The sequence below is a fragment of the Acomys minous genome, assembly GCF_964271855.1.
Source record: "Acomys minous genome assembly, chromosome: 1".
Classification (NCBI taxonomy): Eukaryota; Metazoa; Chordata; class Mammalia; order Rodentia; family Muridae; genus Acomys; species Acomys minous.
In genome coordinates this window covers 31,819,705-31,841,731 of record NC_140483.1, presented here as the reverse complement: position 1 = coordinate 31,841,731, position 22,027 = coordinate 31,819,705, and the positions used below count along the sequence as shown (strand labels likewise).

Here is a 22,027-nt window from a genome sequence, read left to right as displayed (position 1 = left end):
AGCGACTTAAGAAGGAAAGAGAGTTTTGGCTCCTGTTTCTTAAGGTTCCTATGTCTGTCTTGCTCTATTTATCTGGCCCTGAGCACGGAAGGTTATCATAGCAGTGTGGTGGGGGAGGTTATGCATCTAAGGGCTGTCAAGAAGCAGAGAGACAAAGAGGAAGGGGCCACGAACAACATAAACCCTCCCAGAGTGCCCCTGACACAAGTGACCTACTTCCTTCATTTGCGCTCCACTTCCTATTTTCTGACACCTCCACTAATGCCATCAGATTATGAGTCCATTGAGGGTCGGAACCCCAGTAATCAGTCACTTATAAAGCCTCAGACCACGTCTCTAACATTTGGGCTTTGGGGGTAGCACTCCATGCTAGCTGTAACAATGGGAGTGAGCCTGCTGTACCTGGGTCACACTTGAGGCACAGATCTCCCTCACAATCCACTTCTAACCCTACCTGCCTAAACATGCCGCACAGTTGCTACCGACATGAGCTCAACCAGCCAACAGGAGTCAGTTGCTTTATGTTTCTCAAATCTATTTAGTTTCTGGTCTCCTACTAGCACTTAGAGCATCAAAAACAACCTTTGAGAAGTTGAGGCTGGTGAGATTGCTCAGTATATATTGCTCTTGCGGAAGGACTGAGTTGTGCCTTCAGCACCTATGTCTGGGTGCCACAACTGCCAGTAACTCCAACTCCAGGGGATACAACACCCTCTTTTCCCTTCTGATGGCATCTGCACTCACACTCACATACCCCTACCCAGAGACACAAATACACAGTTTTAAAACAAACAAACAAACAAACAAACAAACAAACACACAAAAGCCCACACCTATTTAGAGCCAGCTGTGCATATGCAACCCTAGGAGATCAAAGCAAGATTACTGCCCCTTTGATGCCAGCCTAGGTTTCATAATGAGTGCTAGGCACAGTTTGGGCTACATAGCAAGAGCCTATTTTGGAAAACCAAAACTGGAACTGGCAAGGTGGCTCAGCAGGTAAAAAGGTACTTGCTGCAGAGTCTGATGACCTGAGTTTGACCCTTGGCACCAGAATGGTTGAAGGAGAGAACCTGTTCCACAAGCTGTTCTGTGACCTTGACATGCTGTGGCAGGAGCCTCCCCCAAATAAATGTGTTTAAAAAAAAAAAAAAAAAACCTAAAATGAAGCAAATAGCAACAGTGGAAAAACTCTGACTTACTTAATTCTACTTAAAGCCTTTAAGAAATATTTACATTTGCAAATTCTTTGTGACCTCTAAAACTGAATTTAAAATAAAATTGCATACAATTATGTATTATGTCATCTTCTATCCAGATATTAAAAACAAACAGACCTTCCTTTTAAAAATACTACAATGAAAGAAGAACATGTTAAAATGATGTGGTAATACCTAAAGCACATCTGGGTTCTCACCACCAACTTCTGTAGGAAATGGGCTTCAGTAGAGCAAGTCTGTTTCGTGGTTGTTACAATAAAATGTATCTGTTCGGCCTAGGAAGCCAGTAACCGACACAAAGAGACTGAAAGGTAATTCAAGCTACAAGCAAAATAGGCAGAACTAAAATAAACTACTCTACTCCTCATAACCTTCATATATCCCAAGCATGTGCCAATCCGGTTCTTCTCTGGCCTCTTCTCTCTTCCAACTCCCAGTCAACTAACTCTCAACCATCACTCTGTCAACTGCCGGCTCCTCCCCCTCTGCAGGAAGTCCCACCTTCCACTTACTGTCCTTTTGCCCAGCTGATTGGCTTAACAGTGCTTTATTGAAAGTTGTTATATCCACTCAAAACATTCCTCCACAATTCCCCTTTTTAGTCTAATAAAAAAAGCCTTTAACTTATACATTTATATTATTACACAATGTACACACACAAGAACCACAAAACAATCATTATATTTATGTTATACTCATAATGTTTTGCTGTCTTCAACCCCATCAGAGACTTGAGAAGGAATAAAATTAATTACCTGAGTAAACAGGAAGTGCAGGTTAACAGCTTCCAAAATGAAAAAAAAAAAAAAATGACAGGGGCACTTTACTGCCTGAACTGTCACTCAAAACTCTTTAACACGTTGGAGCATCATCTTCAGCCTTCTGGCCCAATATATTTGGAAGACATATTTGTGAAGCAGGGTCTATTGAGGACTTGCATACCCTGTCTTGGCAGAGTTTGGGCGTCAACTCTGCCTGCATCCAAGCTTTCCCATTTCAGGCAGAATTCTGTCTGTGGCAGAGAACAAGGACATGTTTGCCCAGTGGCTAATTTGCCACACCTGAAACCATCTCCATAAGGAGGTACCTCTGTGCTCATTACCTTCTTTGAGGTAGGTTGGGTGTTGCCAGGAATCAACCTGTCTATCACCAGTGCTTGGGATATGTGTAGGTTATGGGGATTAGGATAGTTTATCTTAGTTCTGCCGGGTTTAGTGCTTGCAGCTTTGCACTACCTTTCAGTCTCTTTGTGTCAGTTATCGGCTTCCTAGGCGGAACAGATACATTTTATTGTAACACCTGATGATTGCAGGAGTAAGTCTGTAGCTCACAGAGCATCTGGCCTGGCTTGTGTCACTGTCTCTACTGGCAAATTCTAAAATTCTGACCACACAACTTTGTTGAATAAAAAAAAATCTTAACATTTAAAAATTAAGATTTCAAGCAGGGCCAGGTGGCACACGCCTGTAATCTCAGCACTCAGGGAGGCAGAAGCAGATATATCTCTGTGAGTTTGAGGCCAGACTGGTCTACAGAGTTCCTGGACAGCCAAGGCTACACAGAGAAACTCTGTCTTGAAAAACCAAACCTAAACAAAAAAAACCTAGATGTCGGTGGTACATGCCTTTAATCTAAGCACTTGAGAGGCAGAGGCAGGTGGATCTCTGTGAGTTCAGGGCCACCTGGTCTACAGAATGAGTTCCTGTACAGCCAGGGCTACACAGAGAGACCCTGTCTTAAGAAACAACACACACACAAAGTTAAGATTTCTTCCTCTTCTTCAAACTTCAGCTTGATAATGGTTGATCTTTTGCTTGGGCTTTAAGTTATGCATTTCCTTTTATTTTTATATTGTTTGTTTGTTTTTGAGACAGGGTATCACTATATAGCCCTAACTGGCCTCAAACTCACAAAAATCTGTGTCAGCCTCTGTTTCCGGAGTGCTGGGATTAAAGTTCTGTGCTACTATGCCTTGAAAACATTTATTTTTATTTTTAAAGATATGATTAAATTCACTGGACCTTACGCCTTTTGTTCACTTAGTTTAAAATTTTTATTATTTATTAATTTTTGTTTGTGTGCCTGCACGTGTATATGCATATTTGTCGAAGGATATCAGCGGCATGTCAGCTCCCTGAGCCTGGAGTCTGAGACAGATGTAAGCTGAGTGATGCGGGCGCTGGAATCGAACTGCAAACTATGAGCTCTTAGCCACTGATCCGTTTCTCCAGCCTTCAAACACTGATTTTTAAACAGGTTTTAATCTTCAGTGCAACTGCTGAGCCCTTCTGGAATATTGCCTCCCCTTTAATGATTTCATTGAAGAAACAAATGACGTTTCACTTTACACGACTTCAGAACAAAAGCTTCCTGACTTTCTCTCAGCCAAACCACATGCACACGTGTACTGCTTAACAAGGAAGGTGGCACTTTTCTGTTGGCTTCTTTCCAGTTTCCTCCTGGTCTTCCCCACTCATAGAGATGTTTGGGATTTAAATTTTCTGAATTAAAAGAGAATCTAACACATATAAACTTGCAAGTTCCTTCTATTCCGACCTAGGTAGTATTTGTGAGTTGTCAGGATCAGTCTAGTTGACTCGAACTTAACTATATAATTTCCCCAAATAAGTAGGAAAATAAACAAGGTGTTTAGTTGCATTCTTAAAAATAGAGTCCATCATATTTTGAGGGGAAAAATCCATTTAAAGACAAAAAGAGGAGACCAGACGGACCATCAGTGAACATGCATACTTCATTTTTCATTATAGTTTTCAAACAGTTAAATACAGACCTACTACAGAAAGTTTTACAAATAAAACATCTTCACAACACCGTTGGAACACAGATTTCCTGCATGCTTCTCCCCTTTAGCGAGCTGTGCCTTAGCATCCCTGACCTTCCCACCCAGCCAGAACCTAGGCGCTGGGTGAGACGCGGCTGCGCGAAGTGCGCCATCACCATGGTAACCGCGGAAGCCTGGGCCTTAGGAGAGGTGAGTAGGAGTCCAGGAGCTGAGGTCCTGGGTGGGCGATCGGGAGCGATGGGGCCAGGATAGACCCGCATCATCCCTACGGGCAGCAGGGGCAAGGGCTACCGGGGTAAGCGTCATCCAAGGTATCCCCAGCCTCTTTGTGTCCCGTGGGCTTTGTGCATCCCGCCCCAGCTTTAAGCATCCCGCAGCAGCAAAAGGGCAATGCAGACGGTCCCCCAGCGATTGCGGCGGAAGGGAGACTTCTGAAGCCCCTCGGGGAACCACTGTGCTCTTTCCATCTGACCTGGTTAGCACGGCAACGCTGGCACTCCGAGTGTGGGTCCCCAGGCCTTCTTTCTTTATTGAATCCTGGGTGCTGACTTTGCGGGGTGAGGATCCAACCCCTTTGTGAGCTGGGACTTAAAAATTCTTAAGACGATATTTTTTATTATTATTGTTATTATTATTATTATTATTATTATTATTATTATTATTATTATTATTATTATTATTATTATTATTATTTCAGTTAGCTAAAAGAGCCTTTGGGGTCGACTCCACTACAGCTCTGGGAAGCTCCCTCTTCCTCTTAGCTATTTGTTTATAGGATTCGGATCTCATCATCATTAAGCCTCCTTCCACCCTCCTACTGAATTATCACCTCTCCAAGGAAAGCCCTTCTGGCACCTTCTTCTTCCAGTTTGCTGTTGCTGCCCATCCTCTTTAGAGCCAGAATGAGCTTAGTCCATGGCCCCTTCATTCTTCATCTCTGCCGTCACTGATTAAACTGTGGGTTGGCAACCAGACCTGTGTAATTTTCTATTTTTGGTACTTTACTTTGCAGCCTTTAAAATGTTCCCTTTGTGTAGTCGGGAAGTTTCTAGACCTCTCACAACCATTTAGTTAAGTCAGAGCAGGTTATAGCCTCATTTCATAAAACTCTACTGAATAAATAGGATTAAATGAGGGACACTCTGCCTTCACAGGCCCTGGCTGCTCTCCCTTTTCTATGTGTGTACAGTCTACAAAGCTTATGTTTCATATTATTACATATGTGGATATAGAAAACATTAAAAAAAAATGTGTCCTTTAAGAGTTGGATGGGAAAGCTATGGTCCGATATCCAGCTATCCATTTTGCAAATATTTTAGCCACAGTCAAACCCATTTATTTGTGTGACGCCTGCGATTGCTCCCCTGCTACAAAGTGAGTAATCATGTGCTACACAAACAATAGGCCCCGGAAGCCTAAAACTGTGCCTTTCCCGGGACCTTCATTTCTCTTATCCTCTGCAGTCCTAGCTCAGGATCGGCTCCTTATCCCTCCTAGTTTACGTTTTCCCCCCTTCTCTTTCCTTCCCTGCTGTTTCCTAATTCTTCGTCATGTTTAGTACCTCATCACAGTCTAAAATGGCCTCCTCTGTTTTCTTTGTCTCTTGCCCATATGCATAAGCACCGCGATTGGAGGGAACCTTGTACTGGAAGACACCCAGCAGGCACCGGCTTAGATAGTTAATAATTACAGCCCTTGCTCCCATTAGTTTGAACTCTCGCCGCCGCTGTACTGGTGTGAGTGGCCGTTCCTCTCTCCTCTCCTCTCTCGTGTGTGTGGAATGTGTACCTAGGCTTGTTGAATCCAATATATTTGAAATCACCTAGTTCTTTCAGCAGTACCCTGCCAGCTGCCTGCAGAATCAAGTTTAGACATCTCTTTATGCGTACACTGCACGTTAATTTTTAATGGAGTTCCACTAAGCTGGACAATTTGTTAATTTCTAAAGCTGCTTTGTGGCCTTTGCTCCGGTACTTTTACTTGTGTTCTTCTCCTCCTCGGTGACATAGTCTTGCACATTCCTTACTGCCCAGTACTTTTTGGTAAACATCCGAGCCTTGTGATTAGTCTGGTTTTGCTCTCTTTCCTTTCGCTTCCCCGTCCTCCCTTCCTCTTCTTCCTCCCTCTTTCTTTCCTCCTCCTCGTCTTTCTTCCCTTCTTCTTCCTCCCTCTTCCTCTTTTTTCTTCTTTTCTTTTTTGAGATGTAATAACAGAGGATTAAATCAGTGGCATTCTGCCTTCATAGGTCTGCTCTTCTCTCCCCTATCTATGCCTGTACAGTCTATAAAACTTGTGTCTCATACTATTATGCATGTGGGCATAGAAAAAAATAATTTGTTTTGTCTCAAGAATAGGGTAGGAAAGCTATGGCCTGTGGGTCTTTATCCATTTGCAAATATTTTATTTGCAAAGTAAAGTCTTGCTGTATAATCCAGATTAGCCTTGATTTTGCAGTCCTCAAACCCAGGGATTACAGTGTAATACACCATGCCTGCTCTCTCCTGTCTTAAGATGTGTCTCTTAGTTACTTTTCTATCACTATGATAAGTCACCATGACCAAGGCAACTAATAGAAGAAAGAACTTATCTGGGCCTTACAGTTTCAGAGGGTCAGGGTCCAGGGCTACCATGTCAGGGAGCACTGCAGCAGGCTGGTAGGCATGACCCTGGAGCAGTAGCTGAGATCTCACACGTTGAGAAACAAGCATGAAACACAAAGAGCTAGTTGGGAATGTCATGGGTTTTTGAAACCTCAGAGCTCCAGTGACACACCCCCTCCCGTAAGGCCACACTTGGTGATCCTTCCCAAACAGTACCATCAAGTATTCAAAGATAGGAGCCTATGGGAGACATCCTGATTTAGATCACCGCTGAGTGTAATTACATCTCTTGCATGCTTTAAAAATCACTTTGACTGCCAGGTGGTGGTGGCACATGCCTTTAATCCCAGCACTTGGCAGGCAAAGGCAGTCAGATCTCTGTGAGTTCAATGTCAGCCTGGTCTCCAAAGGGAGTCCAGGACAGCCAGAGCTACATAGAGAAACTCTGTCTTGACACCACCACCACCAGCACACAAAAAGAACAACAACAACCAAAGCCAAACAAACAAAACAAAAACTCCTCATAGGCTGCTGGCCTGAGGGCTTCTCTTCTTGACAGCTGTCATCAGAGTTTGCCTTCAGTTTCTTGAAAAGTGTCTCTTTCCACAGAACGAAAATATAGGACATAGCCTACTAAGGTCCCATTATGGAAGCATCATATCATTAGCATACGGCTCTCATTACTGTGTCTCTTAATTAGAAGCAAGCCACTATATAGAGCCCATGCTGAAGGTGATGGGATTCCCAATGGCGTGGAAGGTAGGGTACTGTGAGCCAAAGCAGAAGAAGCAGCAGGTCACGTGGTATAGCTCTATAATTTATTTCATTCATCTGCTATCTATAATTTTTACTTAAAAATAGTTATTCTTATTTATATGTGTTTATATGAACCTGCATACGTTTATATATACCAGGTGCATGCTCAAGGCAGCCAGAAGAATATTTTGAATTTCCTGGAACTGGAGTTATGAGTAGTTGTGAACTGCCATGTGGGTGCCGGGAACTAAACCTGGGGTGTCTGCAATAGCAGTAAGCACTCCTAACTGCTTAGTCATCTCTCCTGTCCCTGGGCACAGTGTTCCCCTTAAGGATTTTTTGCTGTTGTAAGAACATAGTGACATCATAACATTTCATGTGTATGGGGGAGGGTGGAGCCATGGTGCTCTTCCCTGAGTCATTCCCAATTTGATGTGCATTCCATCAGTGATAAGACTTTCTTAATTGACTATAATTAGTTTTGTCCTTTCTAAAGTTCCATAGAAGTTTGTATGTTATAGTACTTACCACATGTCACTTTTGTTACATATATTTTTGTTTAGCTCAGATTTTCTCCTATGTAGTGCATTGTTGAGGGCAGAAGATAAACTTGTGAGTTTTAAGCTGGGTGTACAAGCTCATACCTGTAATCCCAGCACTGGAGATATGGAGGCAGGAGGATCACCGCAAAGCCAAGGCCAGCCTGGTCTACACAGCAAGTTTCGGGCCAGCCAGGGCTATCTAGCAAGACTCAATCTCAAAACAAAAACAAAAAAAATTAAATTTATATAAACATTTAAGTAACGTACTAACAAGCTTTCAATAAATAATAATAAGTGAATAAATTCTGTTTGAGTGGATTCTGTTTAAAAGCTAGTGCTTAATTTTTAGTCCTCAGAATTTAGCTCCAATGATCTAACTATATTTCTTAATTCTCCCCAACGAGAATCATGTTTAGACAGGTAAATTTCTTTAACAATTCTCATTTGATTCTTTCCTAATGAATCAAGTTCACTTTGATCTCTCATCTGTTTCTATTAAATATAGTATTTATATTACGTATTTAGTATTTTGTTATATACTGAGGCCATATGTTTACTCGTTGTAGATTTTAATGATTGACTGGCTAAAGCAGCTTATTTTATGAGCATAATTACTTTCAAGTACACATTTTTATTTCATTAATATTGCCAGTGGGATGACAGAAGGTAAGTAGCCTTGTGTGGTGGTGCATGCTGCCTTTAATCTCATCATTGGGGAAGCAGAGGTAGATGGATCTCAGTGAGCTAAGAGGCAGAAGGAGGCTGATCTTGATGAGGTCAATCAGCTGGCTCACATAGCAAGATCAAGCCAGCCAAAGCTACATAGTGAGGCCCAGTTTCAATCAATAAACAAATAAGTACATGCTGACATGTTGGAAATGCTTCCCCCCCCTTCTTTTTTCATTGGTGCTAGGTATTTTTGAAGTTAATGGAGCCGGAAGAAGCACCAGAATCAGAGGGTTCTGAAAAGTTATCATTTTCCTCACAACAAGAATATGAAGAATCCCAAGAAACAGATGAGCGGGGCGCAGAGAACCCCCTCCTGCACCCGGCTCTCACAGGGGACGTAGAAGGTCTGCAGAAGATTTTCGAGGACCCTGAGCACCCTCACCATGAGCATGCTATGCAGCTGCTTTTGGAAGAAGACATTCTTGGGAGAAACCTGTTGTACGCAGCTTGCATGGCTGGCAAAAGTGACGTCATTAGAGCCTTGGCAAAGTATGGGGTGAATCTGAATGAAAAAACTGCCCGAGGTATTTCATTTTTTATCAGCATGACTTGTGACCCCCCCTAAAGATGCTCCTCGCTGTCTTAAGATTGGATAGCTTTGATGTGTGTGTTTTATACTTTACATAACTCTTTCAGAAAACTTTAACTTTTAAATGAAAATGAACAGTTAAATTCATTTTCATTAAGCCAAAACTTATTAGTCAGCTGTGTTTATGCCACGAACTAGAGGTTGGTTATAACGTTAGAAAAGATTAGTGTTATTCCCTACACTAAAAGATTAAGCAAGCCGACCTTGGGATGTAGGGTCATTGGTAGAGTCACCTTCAACTTGCAGAAGGCCCTGGCTCTGAGCCCCAGAGCTGCATAGGAGTAAACTATAAGAAACAAAACTGGTACCACTTATGACCACATAGATTTAAATGCAAAAAAAAAAATTCTGTTAGTACTAATTATTTCCCAAATTATCAATGTGGATAAACATTTTAAATCAATAGCTTTCTATAGACCATTAACAGTCAATTATAAAATATATAAAAAGTAAACATAAGTAATTTATTATACAAATATAGAAGTATTAAATTACATGACTCTCTCTCTCTACACACACACACACACACACACACACACACACACACACACACACGTTTAAGAAGCTGATATTAAATATTATAAAGGTGTCCATTTTTTCCTGTAAGCATAAGGCCTCACACAGGTTAAGAAACACACTTTCCAGATGATAGTGGTGGCGCATGCCTTTAATCCCAGCATTCTGGAAGCAGAAGGCAGGCACATCTCTGATGTCTACAGAGTGGGTTCCAGGACAACCAAGGCTACACAAAAACCTAATTTCAAAAAACAAAAACCAATCAAACAAACAAAAAACCAAAACAAAAAAATGAAAGAAAAGAAAAAAGAAACCCTTTGCTACTGAGACACACCCACTAAGCCCAAAGAGACATAATTTCCTTTTAACTAATTCATTAATTTAGTATCCTAGAAGACGTTAAAGTTTTTAAATTTTACTTTTGAGGGGCTGGAGAAGTGGCTCGGTGGGAAAGGTACTTATTGTTTTTTCAGAGGATCTGGGCTTGGTTCTCAGCACCCATATGGCAGCTCACAAGCACCCATAACTCCTTATACCTTGCTCTGACCCCTGCAAGCATGAGGAACACATGAGGTACACTCACACACATAAAATAAATCTTTAAAAAATAAAATTGTTTTTGATTTCCATAAAATGTAAAATTATACATATTAATGGAATGGTGTGATGGTTTGACATATGTGTGCATTATTTAAGTTGTGTAAAATATACTTATTTTTCAATTATCATTTCTTTATGCTCGCTACAGACTTTTTATATATTTTCTAAAATTTATGTATATATTTTATAAATGATATATATATATTATGGCTGTTAATGGTCTATAGAAAGCTATTGACTTAAAATGTTGATCTTACATTGATATTTTGGGAAACAATTAGTGCTAACAGAAATTTTTTTGCATTTAAATCTATGTGGTCATGAGTGGTAACAGTTTTGTTTCTTACAGTTTACTCCTATGTCCAGCAGCATGCTGCTAAATCTATCTGTAGAGAAAAGCTAATTACTGTGACATGGGGCCTAGAATGGCTAATTTCCAACTGCCAATATGATGTCAATCATTCATAGAGCCCTGAAGAGCTGATAGTCACTTCTTAAAGCAAAACAAAAACAAAAATAGCATTGAACATAGGAGGAAGTAGGGCTTATATAGTCAACAACAACAACAACAACAATAATAACAACAACAACAAACAAAAAACCCAAAACCCTGCAAGACTAGGGATTTTCAAGGGTTGGGGAGTTCCAGAGGAATTTTGGTTGTGTGGGAACTTGACTGAACATTTTAAAATCATTTGGCAGAACATTTTATCAGGGTCTGTTCAAGGTGTGAGTCAAACTCGGTAAGGTGGGAGAATGTCAAGTTCCACAAACATGTTAAAGCACAACTTGATTTTGTTGTTATTGTTGTTGTTGTTGTTGTTATTGTTGTTTGAGACAGAGTTTCTCTGTGTACCCTTTGGCTGTCCTGGACTTACTTTGCAGACCAGGCTGGCCTTGAACTCACAGTGATCTATCTGCCTGCCTCTGCCTCTTGAGTGCTGGGATTAAAGGAGTGCGCCACCACTTGAAATTTGTAGCCAGTAGAGCATTTTCTTAATTAGTGATTAATTGTGCATGGTGCCATCCCTGGGCTGGTGGTCCTGGGTTCTGTGAGAGAGCAGTCTGAGCAAGCCATCCATGGTCAAGCCCTCCATGACCTCTGCATCAGCTCCTGCCTCCAGGTTCTTTCCCTGTTTGAGTTCCGGTCCTGACTTCCTCTGATGATGAACAATGATATGGAAACACAGGCCAAACAAACCCTTTTCTCTCCAAATTGCTTCGGTCATGGTGTCTCATCATAGCAACAGCAAGCCTAACTAAGGCGGCCTATCCGATTGCTACGTTTTATGTTTCTTCCTAAAAAGGTTTGCTTTTATTTTTCAGTGTGCGTATGTCTGAGTCTGTGTGTGTATCTGTGCATGTGTCTGTGTGTGTGTGTGTGTAGGTATGTGCACATGAATGCAGTTGTCTGTGGAGCCCAGAAGAGGGTGGTAGAGCTCCTGGGGCTGGAGTCACAGCAGTTGTGAGCTTCCTGACCTGGGCATTGAAAACTAAAGTGTGAGCTTGTCTTTGATATATTGTGGGTTCTTCTTTTACCACCCTTTATCACTTCAGCTTTACCCCCATCACTAGCTAGGAGAAAAAGGATAGAGCGGAGAGAGATAGAGATCCTTGAATCCATTTTCTTTCTTCTTAGAGCATGACTACTAACAGACCTCATCCAAGCCCCATGAACGACCAGCAGCCACCCACCTCTCAGGGCTCCAGAATGTATGCACCCACTGAAAAGTTCCCAGATTTGCACATGTCACACAGTCGCAGAAACTATCTGCAGCTTGCAAAACCATGCCTCTGCTAGAGCACAAGGCAAATAGTAATTAGCTGCTGAGAAGCAGCTCCATATCCCCACACCTGGGATTAAAACAAAAACATGTTCTTATAATGTTTCTGTGTTACAAAGCTAGCTAGCAGTACTAGCACTTAGCCAACGAACAGTCTCATTTGCTGCCACAGTTTTCTTTTGCATGTTAGTTTTTTTTTTTTTTAAGTTGTGGTAACTGCTTCTCTCTCTCTGTTCTTGCCTTCCATTATTTTGGTCCTTAGAGTTGAACTTATTATTGGCACACTCAATAATTAACAATGGCCTTTTGTGTTTCGGTTTTCTTTTATATAGCTGAGAGCAGTACCAGTGCCCAGTACTACGTCAGAGGACCAGGATGAGGTTTGAGTTCATTGTCCTTATGAAGTACACTGAGCAAAGCCTGCACAGAGGAAAAAATGGTTTTTCCTTCTCACCTAATTTTGGCTTACTGTGAACTCCTATGTTGGTTAAAATTTTGTGAATGTGACACCAACTAGGGTTGTTTGGGAAGAGCGAATCTCAGCTGAGAAAGTGCATCCATCAGATTGGTCTCTAAGGCATTTCTTCTTGATTATTTGTGTGGGAGGGCCCAGCCCATTGTAAGTGTTGCCACACTTGGGCAGTGGTCCTGGGTTGTATAAAAAAGCAAGGCTTGGAGAACAAGCCAGTAACATTCCTCTATGGCAGTGGTTCTCAACCTGTGGGTTGTGAGCCCTTTAAGGAGGTTGAATGACCCTTTCACAAGGGTCGCCTATGCCCTTGGAAAACACAGATATTTACATTACAATTCACGACAATAAAAATTACGATTATGAGGGTCGCCACATTAGAAATGTTGAGAGTCAGTCACTGCTCTATGGTCTCGGCTTTAGTTCCTGCCTCTAGGCTTCTGCTCTGCTTGAGTTCCTGTTTGGCTTCCTGCATGGTAGAATGTAATCTGGAAGCAAAAAAATGAAACCTTTCCTCAGCAACTTGCCATATAAAGAAAACTAGGACACTACCTCTTAAGTTACCCTATTTTTCAGGAATCTTCCACAAACAATTTTTTGTTTTTTTTTTTACTCTTAGAATCTTCCAAATTCCTTCCCACTTCTAGTATAGGCCCTTTCTTCTTGTAGGGCTTTCCAACCCCCTTCTATGTGCTCCTTTCTGTGTCTACAGCTCGTTGCCAAAGTAAGAGGAGAGGCTCAGGAAGTCACCATTCTAGTTTCACTTTTTTTTTTTTTTTTTAACTTTTGAGACAAGGTCTATGCAGTCCTGGCCTGGAACTTAGCATGGAGACAGGGCTGGCCCCAGACTCACAGACACCCATATGCCTCTCACTTCCAAGTGCAGGAATTAAAAGCTTGTACAGCACACAGCGGGCAAAAGATCTCATTCTTATCTGAATGTTTTCTGGAATCTTAAAAAAATTTACAGGTAAAGTTTATATTTTACGTGTTAAAAAAATCTTAGCCGCCCCCCTCCCTCTCTGTCTTGTGGAGACAGAGTTTCTCTGTAGCTTTGGCCGTGATGTAGACCAGGCTGGCCTCAAACTCAATTCACCTGTCTCTGCCTCCCAAGTGCTGGGATTAAAGGTGTGCACCACCACGCCTGTCCCCCCCCACCCTCCACCCCCCGCTTTGTGCATGCACGTATGTGTGTGTGTGTGTGTGTGTGTGTGTGTGTGTGTGTGTGTGTGTGCTATGATGCATGTATGGAGGTAAGAGAGCTTTTTTTGTTGTTGTTGTTTTTTTTTTTTTTTTTTTTTTTTTTTTGCAAAATGGGCTTTTTCCAGAAAAGGATTAAAAGTATGTTGAAACTTTCTTGGTAAAAGCTTGTTTAAAAGTTTTATCTTAAATTGGCTATATTAAAATATACAAGCCCTTCACCCCTACTTTTTGTGTCAAGTGAATTTAATGAGTAAACGACACCTTGAATTATCATTTCAGCTTTGAGAAAAGCAATACAGGGATCCAGACCGTGTCCCATGTGGACTTTTTTTTTTTTGTCATATTTTCAGTGTCTTGTCTAAAGATAGTGGGCCGTTCAGCTGATGGAAGATTTCCACGTTTAGACTAAAGGAAGGAATAATAGAATGGCATTTGGATATTTGACTCACTTTGTACTCTGTGGTCTGAGTATGTCCCCTACAAAACCCGTGTGTTAGAAATGAACGCCAGGGCAGGAGGGTTGGGAAGTAAGTGCTTGTGAGGTGTGTTTAGGTCAGGAGGCTCGCTCACGGATGGACAGTGGACTGATGCCACTGTGCCACAGGGCTGTGACAATGCCATCCTTCCCACCATGTGCAGATGGTAAGAAACAACTTTCTAATTTGTGAAGTTATACTTCCAGCTTTAATGCAAAAGGTTAGTTTCAGTAAAGGGAAGGTAATTAGAGTTTGACGAAAGTTCCTTAAAAGCACAGTTCGGAAGTTCGGAAGTGGACAGCTGCTAGAGGTTGCCATCTTTCTTAGCAGATGTGGGAGAGGCGCTCAGGGGTCAGGCTTCCTGTGCAGGTTTCTTGCTTCCATCATTAATTTGCTGTGATTCTTGAGCCAAGTTTCTTATCTCTGAATTTAGTTTCCTTGTCTGTAAGATGAGGATTATAATAATTCTGATGCTATAGGGTTTATAAAATTCAATGAGTTTACTATGTAGAACACTTAGTGCCTGGCTTATAGCACCTAATCATTCAGTATTTGATTATGTTTATGATCTGCCACATAAATTAGTCTGGAATAACATAAAGATGTTATATACTTTGACTTACGATGAAGTAATGGCCCAATGGAGCCATTATAAAATACTATAAGCATAAACATGCATTTGATATAGCTAGCCTGCTTGTCTCCATTTAGCAATACTGTACACCAGAGAACAAGCCTGGCAGCTATTTCTCCCTGCGAGTACATGGCTGCCCAGGAGCCACCGCTGCTCATGTTGCTCTCCAGAGTCATGACAGCATATTGGAACACATATTACCAGCCTTGGGAAAGACTATCAAAGTTTCAAGTGTGGTCTCCACAGAACGTGTATGCCTTTTCTACTATCGTAAAGTTAAAAATTCCTGTCGAGCCATCCTATGCCCATTTGACCTGCCCATGCTCTCTCTGTTCGTCAGGGTACACACTCTTACACTGTGCTGCAGCCTGGGGCCGTCTGGAGACTTTGCGGGCCCTGGTGGAGCTGGATGTTGATATACAGGCTTTGAACTTCCTGGGAGAGAAAGCGCGAGATGTTGCTGCTCGCTACTCTCAGACTGAGTGTGTTCATTTTCTGGACTGGGCAGGTGAGGACGTGTGTTCTTAAGATGATTGAGGCCATGGAGTGAGATGATGAACATTTCCAGCTTCCATCCACTTGCTGTATTTTCTATTGTTACTAGTGTATAAAGATTGCCTTCATTTCATTTCTTTTCTTTTTATTTTGCTATTGACCATAAAGCATTACTCTTAATTGTAACTCTGTGTGTGTGTGTGTGTGTGTGTGTGTGTGTGTGTGTGTGTGTTGTTGGCTTACCAACTTCTAACAATTTAAGCAACAAATTCCCACGGGGCTATACATACAATATATGCTCAAGATTGTTTTCTGAGAAAAAAAAACACCCAGGCAAAATACACCATTCTTTGAATGTTTAAATATTAGCATATTTCAGTAATATATTTGATACCCCAGGTAGAAAATTTGTTATTGAAAACTAAAAATATGTTCCTAGGAAAAGTTAACCTATGGTGTTGGCTTACCCTGTAGCACAGGAAGACTTCTGAGACCTGCCAGTTTTTGGTCAGTTTGGCTGCTGGTGACAGGGGTATTTTATTTATGAAAGTTCACTGAGATGTACACTTAAAAATTTTCACATTTTTATGCATATTTGATTTCAATAGAGTCCTCCCCCCCAAAAAAAACCCAACCTTTGTGCTACCTTGAATTGTGTTACTATTTTGCTCTTATTCCCCAGAACTGTAAACTACAGCTTGAAGAGACTTTAGGAAGATGAAACTGTAACTTGCTGTGTGCGAGCATACACTTCAAACCAATTTTGCATGACTGTGTGCGTCATATGCTTAGGGGTCTTTTATGGACTGCCCACCACTAAGTATGCTGATATTGTAGGCACAACTGCTTGTTTCCACCTCCTGGGTTTTTTTTTTTCTTTTTTAGGAGAAACAATCATGTAGAGATCATTCAGCAAGTATATAAAAGTATCAGAAAGATGTATTAAAAGAAAGGTTAAAGGTAATAATTGGTGGCCAAGGCAGTCCATCCTCTGGACTAGTGAGAGGACAGGATGCCAGCTTGCTGGGCTTTCAGCTGAGTCTGCAGAATGAATAGGATTTAAAAACACAGTAGCAAAGAGCAGAAGCAAAACACTAGACCTGGGCATGAAAGTGACATGTTAGGGGACAGTGACAAGACTCTCTTGCTGAAGCCTCTGCCATACCTTCCATAGGTAATATATAGTAGAGGTGGAAGGCGTACGCCCAGGGTCCCTGGAGGATACTTGGGTTTGAATACTATATTAGCTTGAGCCGAGCACTCAATTCTTTGAACCCGAGTTTGCTTTTCTGAAAAAAGCGGCCAAAAATAGCGTCTTCCTCTTGAGACTTGTGAAAACTAAATAATATGGTATAAAGCGCATAGCAACTACCTGTCACGTGGTCAGGCTGGGGAAAAAAAAACCTGCTGCTATAATTACCACCAGATTATACCCTTAAGTGCCAGGTAGAGGTGTTTTCATTTTATTCTGGGAGCCACATTAGTAAGTGTGGATTCTTCCTCAGTTGAATGGAAACCCAGACTTTCTCAGTAAAGATTGTGGCAAAAAAAGAGAAAATATACCAGCCCTCAAAGAAACCTTTTCATGCTTAGATGGACCTCGCAATAGGTTCCTTTTGTTCTCGTCCACGTTTGCCTGAGCTACACTTAAGTGTGCTTAGCATTAGGATCCTTTGGCTCCTTTTCTCCTTTCCTCTTCTTCCTCTTTAATTGACGCTGTTGCTTAGCTTTCTTAAAGGAAGAATGTTGGGACACCTGCTTCAGGAACTTGGTCATCATGGATGTCGTGGCCAGCAGTCTGCAGAGAACTTGTTCAATGTCGTAGATGGCTGGGCTCCCTAGGCCATTGCTGTGGCTCTTCAAAGTGGCTTGCTGTCTCAGCTGAAAGAGCAAAGCAAATGACACTGGTCTTACTTCAAATTAAGCATGTATTCTGGACAAGCAGACTTAAACACCACTAAGACGTACGCATCACACATTAATGCTAAAGGCACGGTTACTATAGAAGGGCCTGAGTGCAGGGGAGATGTTCTTCTTTAATGTGCAATACAAGACAAGGCTGATCACTGTTGCTGCCGGCAGACAGAGGCTAGTGTTTTCTAATGCCAGAGCATTTGCCAAAAGAAATTCAGATGCAAGTGCAATGTTTTCCTTCAGAACATGGAGAAATTGAGTCGGTATTGACCACATGGCTTCCTCCCTGACAACTGGCTAGCTCTCACAGTATTAGAAAGTGCGAGACATGCTGCTCTGGCCTCCCCCCACCCTGGCCCCCCTTCCCGCCCCCTGCCAGCTGTGAACCCTGTGAACTGCAGTAATGACTAGCATAGCAAAAAGTGCCCATGGGTGCAGTAGTGGCGTGAATAACACACTGTTTTCTGATTGGATTTAAGGCCTGCCCCACAAGAGGAAACGCATGCCTGGTACCACAGAGCAAGGACCCATGGTTGGGGAACTCACATGTCCCATTGGGTAACCTACTAATATTATTTTGCTGAATGGGCATAATATCGAACCGCCCTCCAAATTTGTATCTCTATACACTTAGATTAGTGCAACTCTTTGCCCCCATCAGAGAAATTTCTTTGTGCATTAGGTGCAGAAACTTACAACTGGTCAAAGTGCAGAGACTAAAATGACTGTGGCGTGTCTAGACATAAGTTGCACATCTGTGTCATCCCTCCTCCCCTCAGGCATCATAGAAGCCACAAAGTCTGAAAGAGCCAGAAGTCAGAGAGGACCAGAGAAAAGTGTACCTTCTGACCATAACAGGAAATCTGCACTCATGAACTTAACACAGTATATCTAGGTCACTCTGAAGGTTGGGGTGTGTGTGCGCGCTCTTGTGTTTAGAAGAGCTCTCAAGTGTCTCAAACTATAGCGCCATCTATTGGCAAAATTAGGAATTAAGCGCTGTTTCCCACTAAGTCCTAACAAGGCAGGTTACAGCCAGCCTAGGGTCTCCAAGAGAACCCCTCGTTTCAGATCATTGTATGAGGAGGGTGAGAAAGAGCACACGACTTACCTGAGACAGACAGGTAAACTTACCTCCTATAAGACCACCCACCACATCTTAATGTTTTGGTGTGTTTTGTAACTTGAGGTAGGGTTTGGACGAGATGACTTTTAGGACCTACTGATTAAACACACATCTGCAGAACTCTTAACTGTGCGCATGACACGACCCTGCTGGATGATGGCGGGTGAGTGGGGAGCAGGGAACGCGTCGGAGACGGATAACTTCAGAGAACCGGGTAACCTTGCGCCATGCACCCTTTGAGATTCTACAACGCCTCCTATTTGCATCACACATTCACCTTTTTTTTGTGTTTTGTCCATTTCATCCATAGGTAATGCACAGATAACACAAACAGGATGAAGAAGAGAGCTTGTGTTAAGATATAGGTCATGTATAAGGAACTCTGGAATAGGTCCATGTTAGCAAAGTTGCAGCAGAGTCCATCCAGAGGGTAAGGGAGACACTGGGAGGAGGGGGCCTTAAGTTTCAGGTAGTATACTTCCTCTGGGAAGATCTCCCATCCAACCTTTGTCCAGGTTGTCCCGTCACAAATGCAGAAGCTCTCCCTGAAGAAGCAGAAGAGCAGCAGAGGAGAAAGCACAGATAGTCTTTGGTTACACATCTCTTTGTCTTAACTGAGAAGAAATTCTTGAGCTTTAAAAAAAAAAAAATTGGTCAGACAGAGCAGAAAATGCCCCAAGCACTAGGTAATGTGGTGCTCCCGTCAAGGCCTTTAAGATAATCCTGCTAGTTAGCCCATCACACCCAGCCAAATACACAGTGATGACCATTGTTACATCGTCAGTCATAGTGACTCAGGGCTAAACCCAGTGACATCACTTAAAAAAAAATGTACTGGGATGACAAAGCATATCCAGCTAATCAGCCTAGGTTTCTTTTTCTTTTTCTTTTTCTTTTTCTTTTTCTTTTTCTTTTTCTTTTTTTGAGACAGGGTTTCTCTGTGTGGCCTTGGCTGTTCAGGAATCACTCTGTAGACCAGGCTAGTCTCACAGAGATCAGCTTGCATCTGCCTCTCTGAGTGCTGGGATTACAGGCATGCACCATTGTGTCCAGCCCTAGATTTCTTGAAAATGAACAATTTGTTAATATTTTGTCAAGGAGTGGTTAGCAATAGGTATGCAGTCATAATAATAAAACTCCATGAAAAACAAAACAAGGCTGGGTATGGTGGCGCATTACTACCTTTACTCCCAACACTTGGGAGGCAGAGGCAGGCAGATCGCTGTGAGTTCAAGGCCAGGCTGGTCTACAAAGTCCAGGACAGCCAAGGCTACACAGAGAGATCCTGTCTTGAAAAACAAAACAAAACTAAACAAAAAAGAAAGAAAGAAAGAAAGAAAGAAAGAAAACAAAACAAAGTCCCAAAGGTTGTGACACCTTGCTGTGAGGTAGCAGAAAGACACTGACAGCTTTGGGCCCTCACCGTCGTGTGCAGAGCAGACTCAGAGAACTTGTGTGTTTAGATGAAAAGATTTCCATGCAAAATGTTGGAGGTGTAGCTGGTCTTTTCTTGCTGTCTATAGTGAAATGTGAAAGGAAAGGGATAAATTGAGGGAAACTACATATGTCTAATGTAATTTGGGATGAATCTACAGGTTCCAGCATTCAGTTATTCTGTGTAAGAATATGGTAAACCCAGTAAGCCCTTCCATTTATTCCAATTTTTATTTCTTTTAGCAAAGTATACTTTTAAACAGATCTGTGTGTGTGTGTGTGTGTGTGTGTGTGTGTGTGTGTGTGTTGTGTGCGTGTGTGTGTAAGCTCAAGAAAAGAAAAGCAAGTGACAATCTGCCTACCAGAAATATGTTTCTGTTGTTGCTTTTTTCCCCAGAGTGAACCTTTTCACAGATATGGTTGATTTGGGATCCAGTGTCATGTTTTATATTTCGTTGGTTCTTTAAAAACCCTATGACAAATCTAGGAGCACTCTGAGGGCCACTTTCCTGAATTCCTCAAGGACAGCGACAGTGCACCTGCTACGCAAACGCAAACTTCGTTGGGTTCGGGCTATGTGTTGGGCTCCACAAACAGGACGGCTTGCTCCTCCTTTTTTGTCTTATTTCGTGTTTTTCTGTCCTGTTCTTTCAGATGCAAGGCTGCTTCTGAAAAAACTAATTATAAAGTCCTCTCTCGTTATTACTGACCCAGAAAAGGGCCCAGGGAAACTCCTCAAGGAAGACAAGGTACTGTGTGGTAATCACTGCCTGCCCTGACATTCTAGAGGTAGCCAGTTCTCTTCCCCTCCCCCCTCCCCTCCCCCTCCCCCCCTCCCCTCCCTTCCCCTCCCCTCCCCTCCTCTCCTCTTCTTTCTTTAGTAAGCTTCTGATAAGAGATGAAGCAATACGAAGGAATGATGTTGATGTACAAAATATGTACCTGACCATGTAGATGAATGTTAGAAATGTTGTTTTGAGTGAAATTTGGAAAAACAGACAAACCCACCAAAGCTTGAGAAGGTTTTGATAAAGCTAATGCTCTCAAGGTTTATTGTCAGATGCCTGTTTTGTTTTTTTGTTTTCGAGACATGGTCTCTCTGTGTAGCCTTGGCTGTCCTAGACTCTCTTTGCAGACCAGGCTGGCCTCGAACTCACACTGATCCTCTTGCCTCTGCCTCCCGAGTACTTAAAGGCGTACGCCACTACGGCTGGCTCAGATGCCTGCTTTAACAGAGGGAGAAGCGAGGCCGTGCGTCTGTGCCTGGGGCAGGCTCTGAGAGGAGAGGCGGGATCGGGAGCTGTTGGCTTTCTATTTTTCCTTTGCAGTACTGCGCTTCTCTGATAGTCACACCAATATTTTGCTTCAAACCCTTAAAAGATACATGATACATTTTCGTATGTATGCATATGTGTATAGTGCATAAGCATACACAATACACTTTAGTATATATGCCTATGTATATATTACATGTATCAAATCTCTCACAATGAGGAAAAAGTAAAAAATATATTGATTTGGATATACATTAAAATTGGGCCTAGTGGCATATGCCTGTGTTCCAGCACTAGGCAAGTCTCGTTACATTCTGAGAACCAGACCATCCAGGGCTACAGAACACAACCCTGAGCTATAAACTAAATATGCTCCAGGCATTAGAAATGTGTGATGGCTTTAAGTTGCTCTCTGTGCTGCTCTGTAGGATCTGAGTATTTGTTCTGATAGTATTTGATGAAATACAGTTAGCTGCTCCTTAACGGGCACCAGCAAATCTCTCTAAAGTGCACACTGCACTTGTATCTTCATAAACAACTTTAAAATTTTCTTGTGAGAAAAAAATCCAGAACCCATTAGATTAGAGCACATACTAGGGCTGTTGGATCTAAAATTCACAGTCACCATGAAGAAACAGTGTGTTGTCAAACTGTTACTAGAGAAGCCTTTAAATTACAATTAAAATGTGATATGCACACACTGTTACTTAGAAAAAAATAAAAATATCTAGAATGAATTTAATGCCCTTTTCATTTCTAGTCTTAATACCCTGGAATTCTGATAACAATTTTGTGATTTTATCATATTTTTCCTTTTACTTATGTAAATACAGATAAAAGAGGTTTAAAAGGGAGACCTTTTT

General features: G+C 41.9%; 2 protein-coding genes and 1 long non-coding RNA gene across 9 annotated transcripts in view; 1 reads left to right on the top strand and 2 right to left on the bottom strand.

The window, feature by feature from the left end:
* Positions 1–22,027, top strand: part of ANKRD45 (ankyrin repeat domain 45) — a 36,910-nt gene that overhangs the window by 4,260 nt on the left and 10,623 nt on the right. For 2 of the 6 annotated variants that reach the window (XM_084784362.1, XM_084784363.1), the window contains exons 2-5: positions 4,092–4,212; positions 8,835–9,174; positions 15,262–15,429; positions 20,545–20,639. In XM_084784362.1, the coding sequence (XP_084640488.1) occupies positions 4,092–4,212; positions 8,835–9,174; positions 15,262–15,429; positions 20,545–20,639 (724 nt within the window). The other 4 variants (XM_084784364.1, XM_084784367.1, XM_084784365.1 and 1 more) reach the window with 4 other exon arrangements.
* Positions 4,542–5,768, bottom strand: LOC311599523. Its single transcript, XR_014779923.1, has 2 exons — positions 5,585–5,768; positions 4,542–4,620 (listed from the first exon to the last, which is right to left on the bottom strand). It is a non-coding gene; the product is annotated as an uncharacterized lncRNA (long non-coding RNA).
* TEX50 (testis expressed 50) lies at positions 14,500–19,194 on the bottom strand. 2 transcript variants are annotated; one of them, XM_084784816.1, is made up of 3 exons: positions 18,734–19,193; positions 17,172–17,297; positions 14,500–14,729 (listed from the first exon to the last, which is right to left on the bottom strand). In XM_084784816.1, exons 1-3 carry the CDS (start codon positions 19,055–19,057, stop codon positions 14,640–14,642), a joined length of 540 nt encoding a protein of 179 aa, XP_084640942.1. In that variant the 5' UTR covers positions 19,058–19,193; the 3' UTR covers positions 14,500–14,639. The 2 variants fall into 2 exon arrangements, with proteins under 2 accessions (XP_084640942.1, XP_084640941.1); XM_084784815.1 differs by lacking the exon at positions 14,500–14,729 and having other exon boundaries at positions 15,643–17,297; positions 18,734–19,194.

Excerpts from the sequence above, each read along its gene's own strand:
- TEX50 (XM_084784815.1), bottom strand. The coding sequence starts at position 19,057 with ATGTGTAACCAAAGACTATCTGTGCTTTCTCCTCTGCTGCTCTTCTGC. Across the intron at positions 17,298-18,733 it reads GGACAAAACACAAAAAAAAG|CTGAGACAGCAAGCCACTTT; the intron begins GTGAATGTGTGA and ends TTGCTCTTTCAG.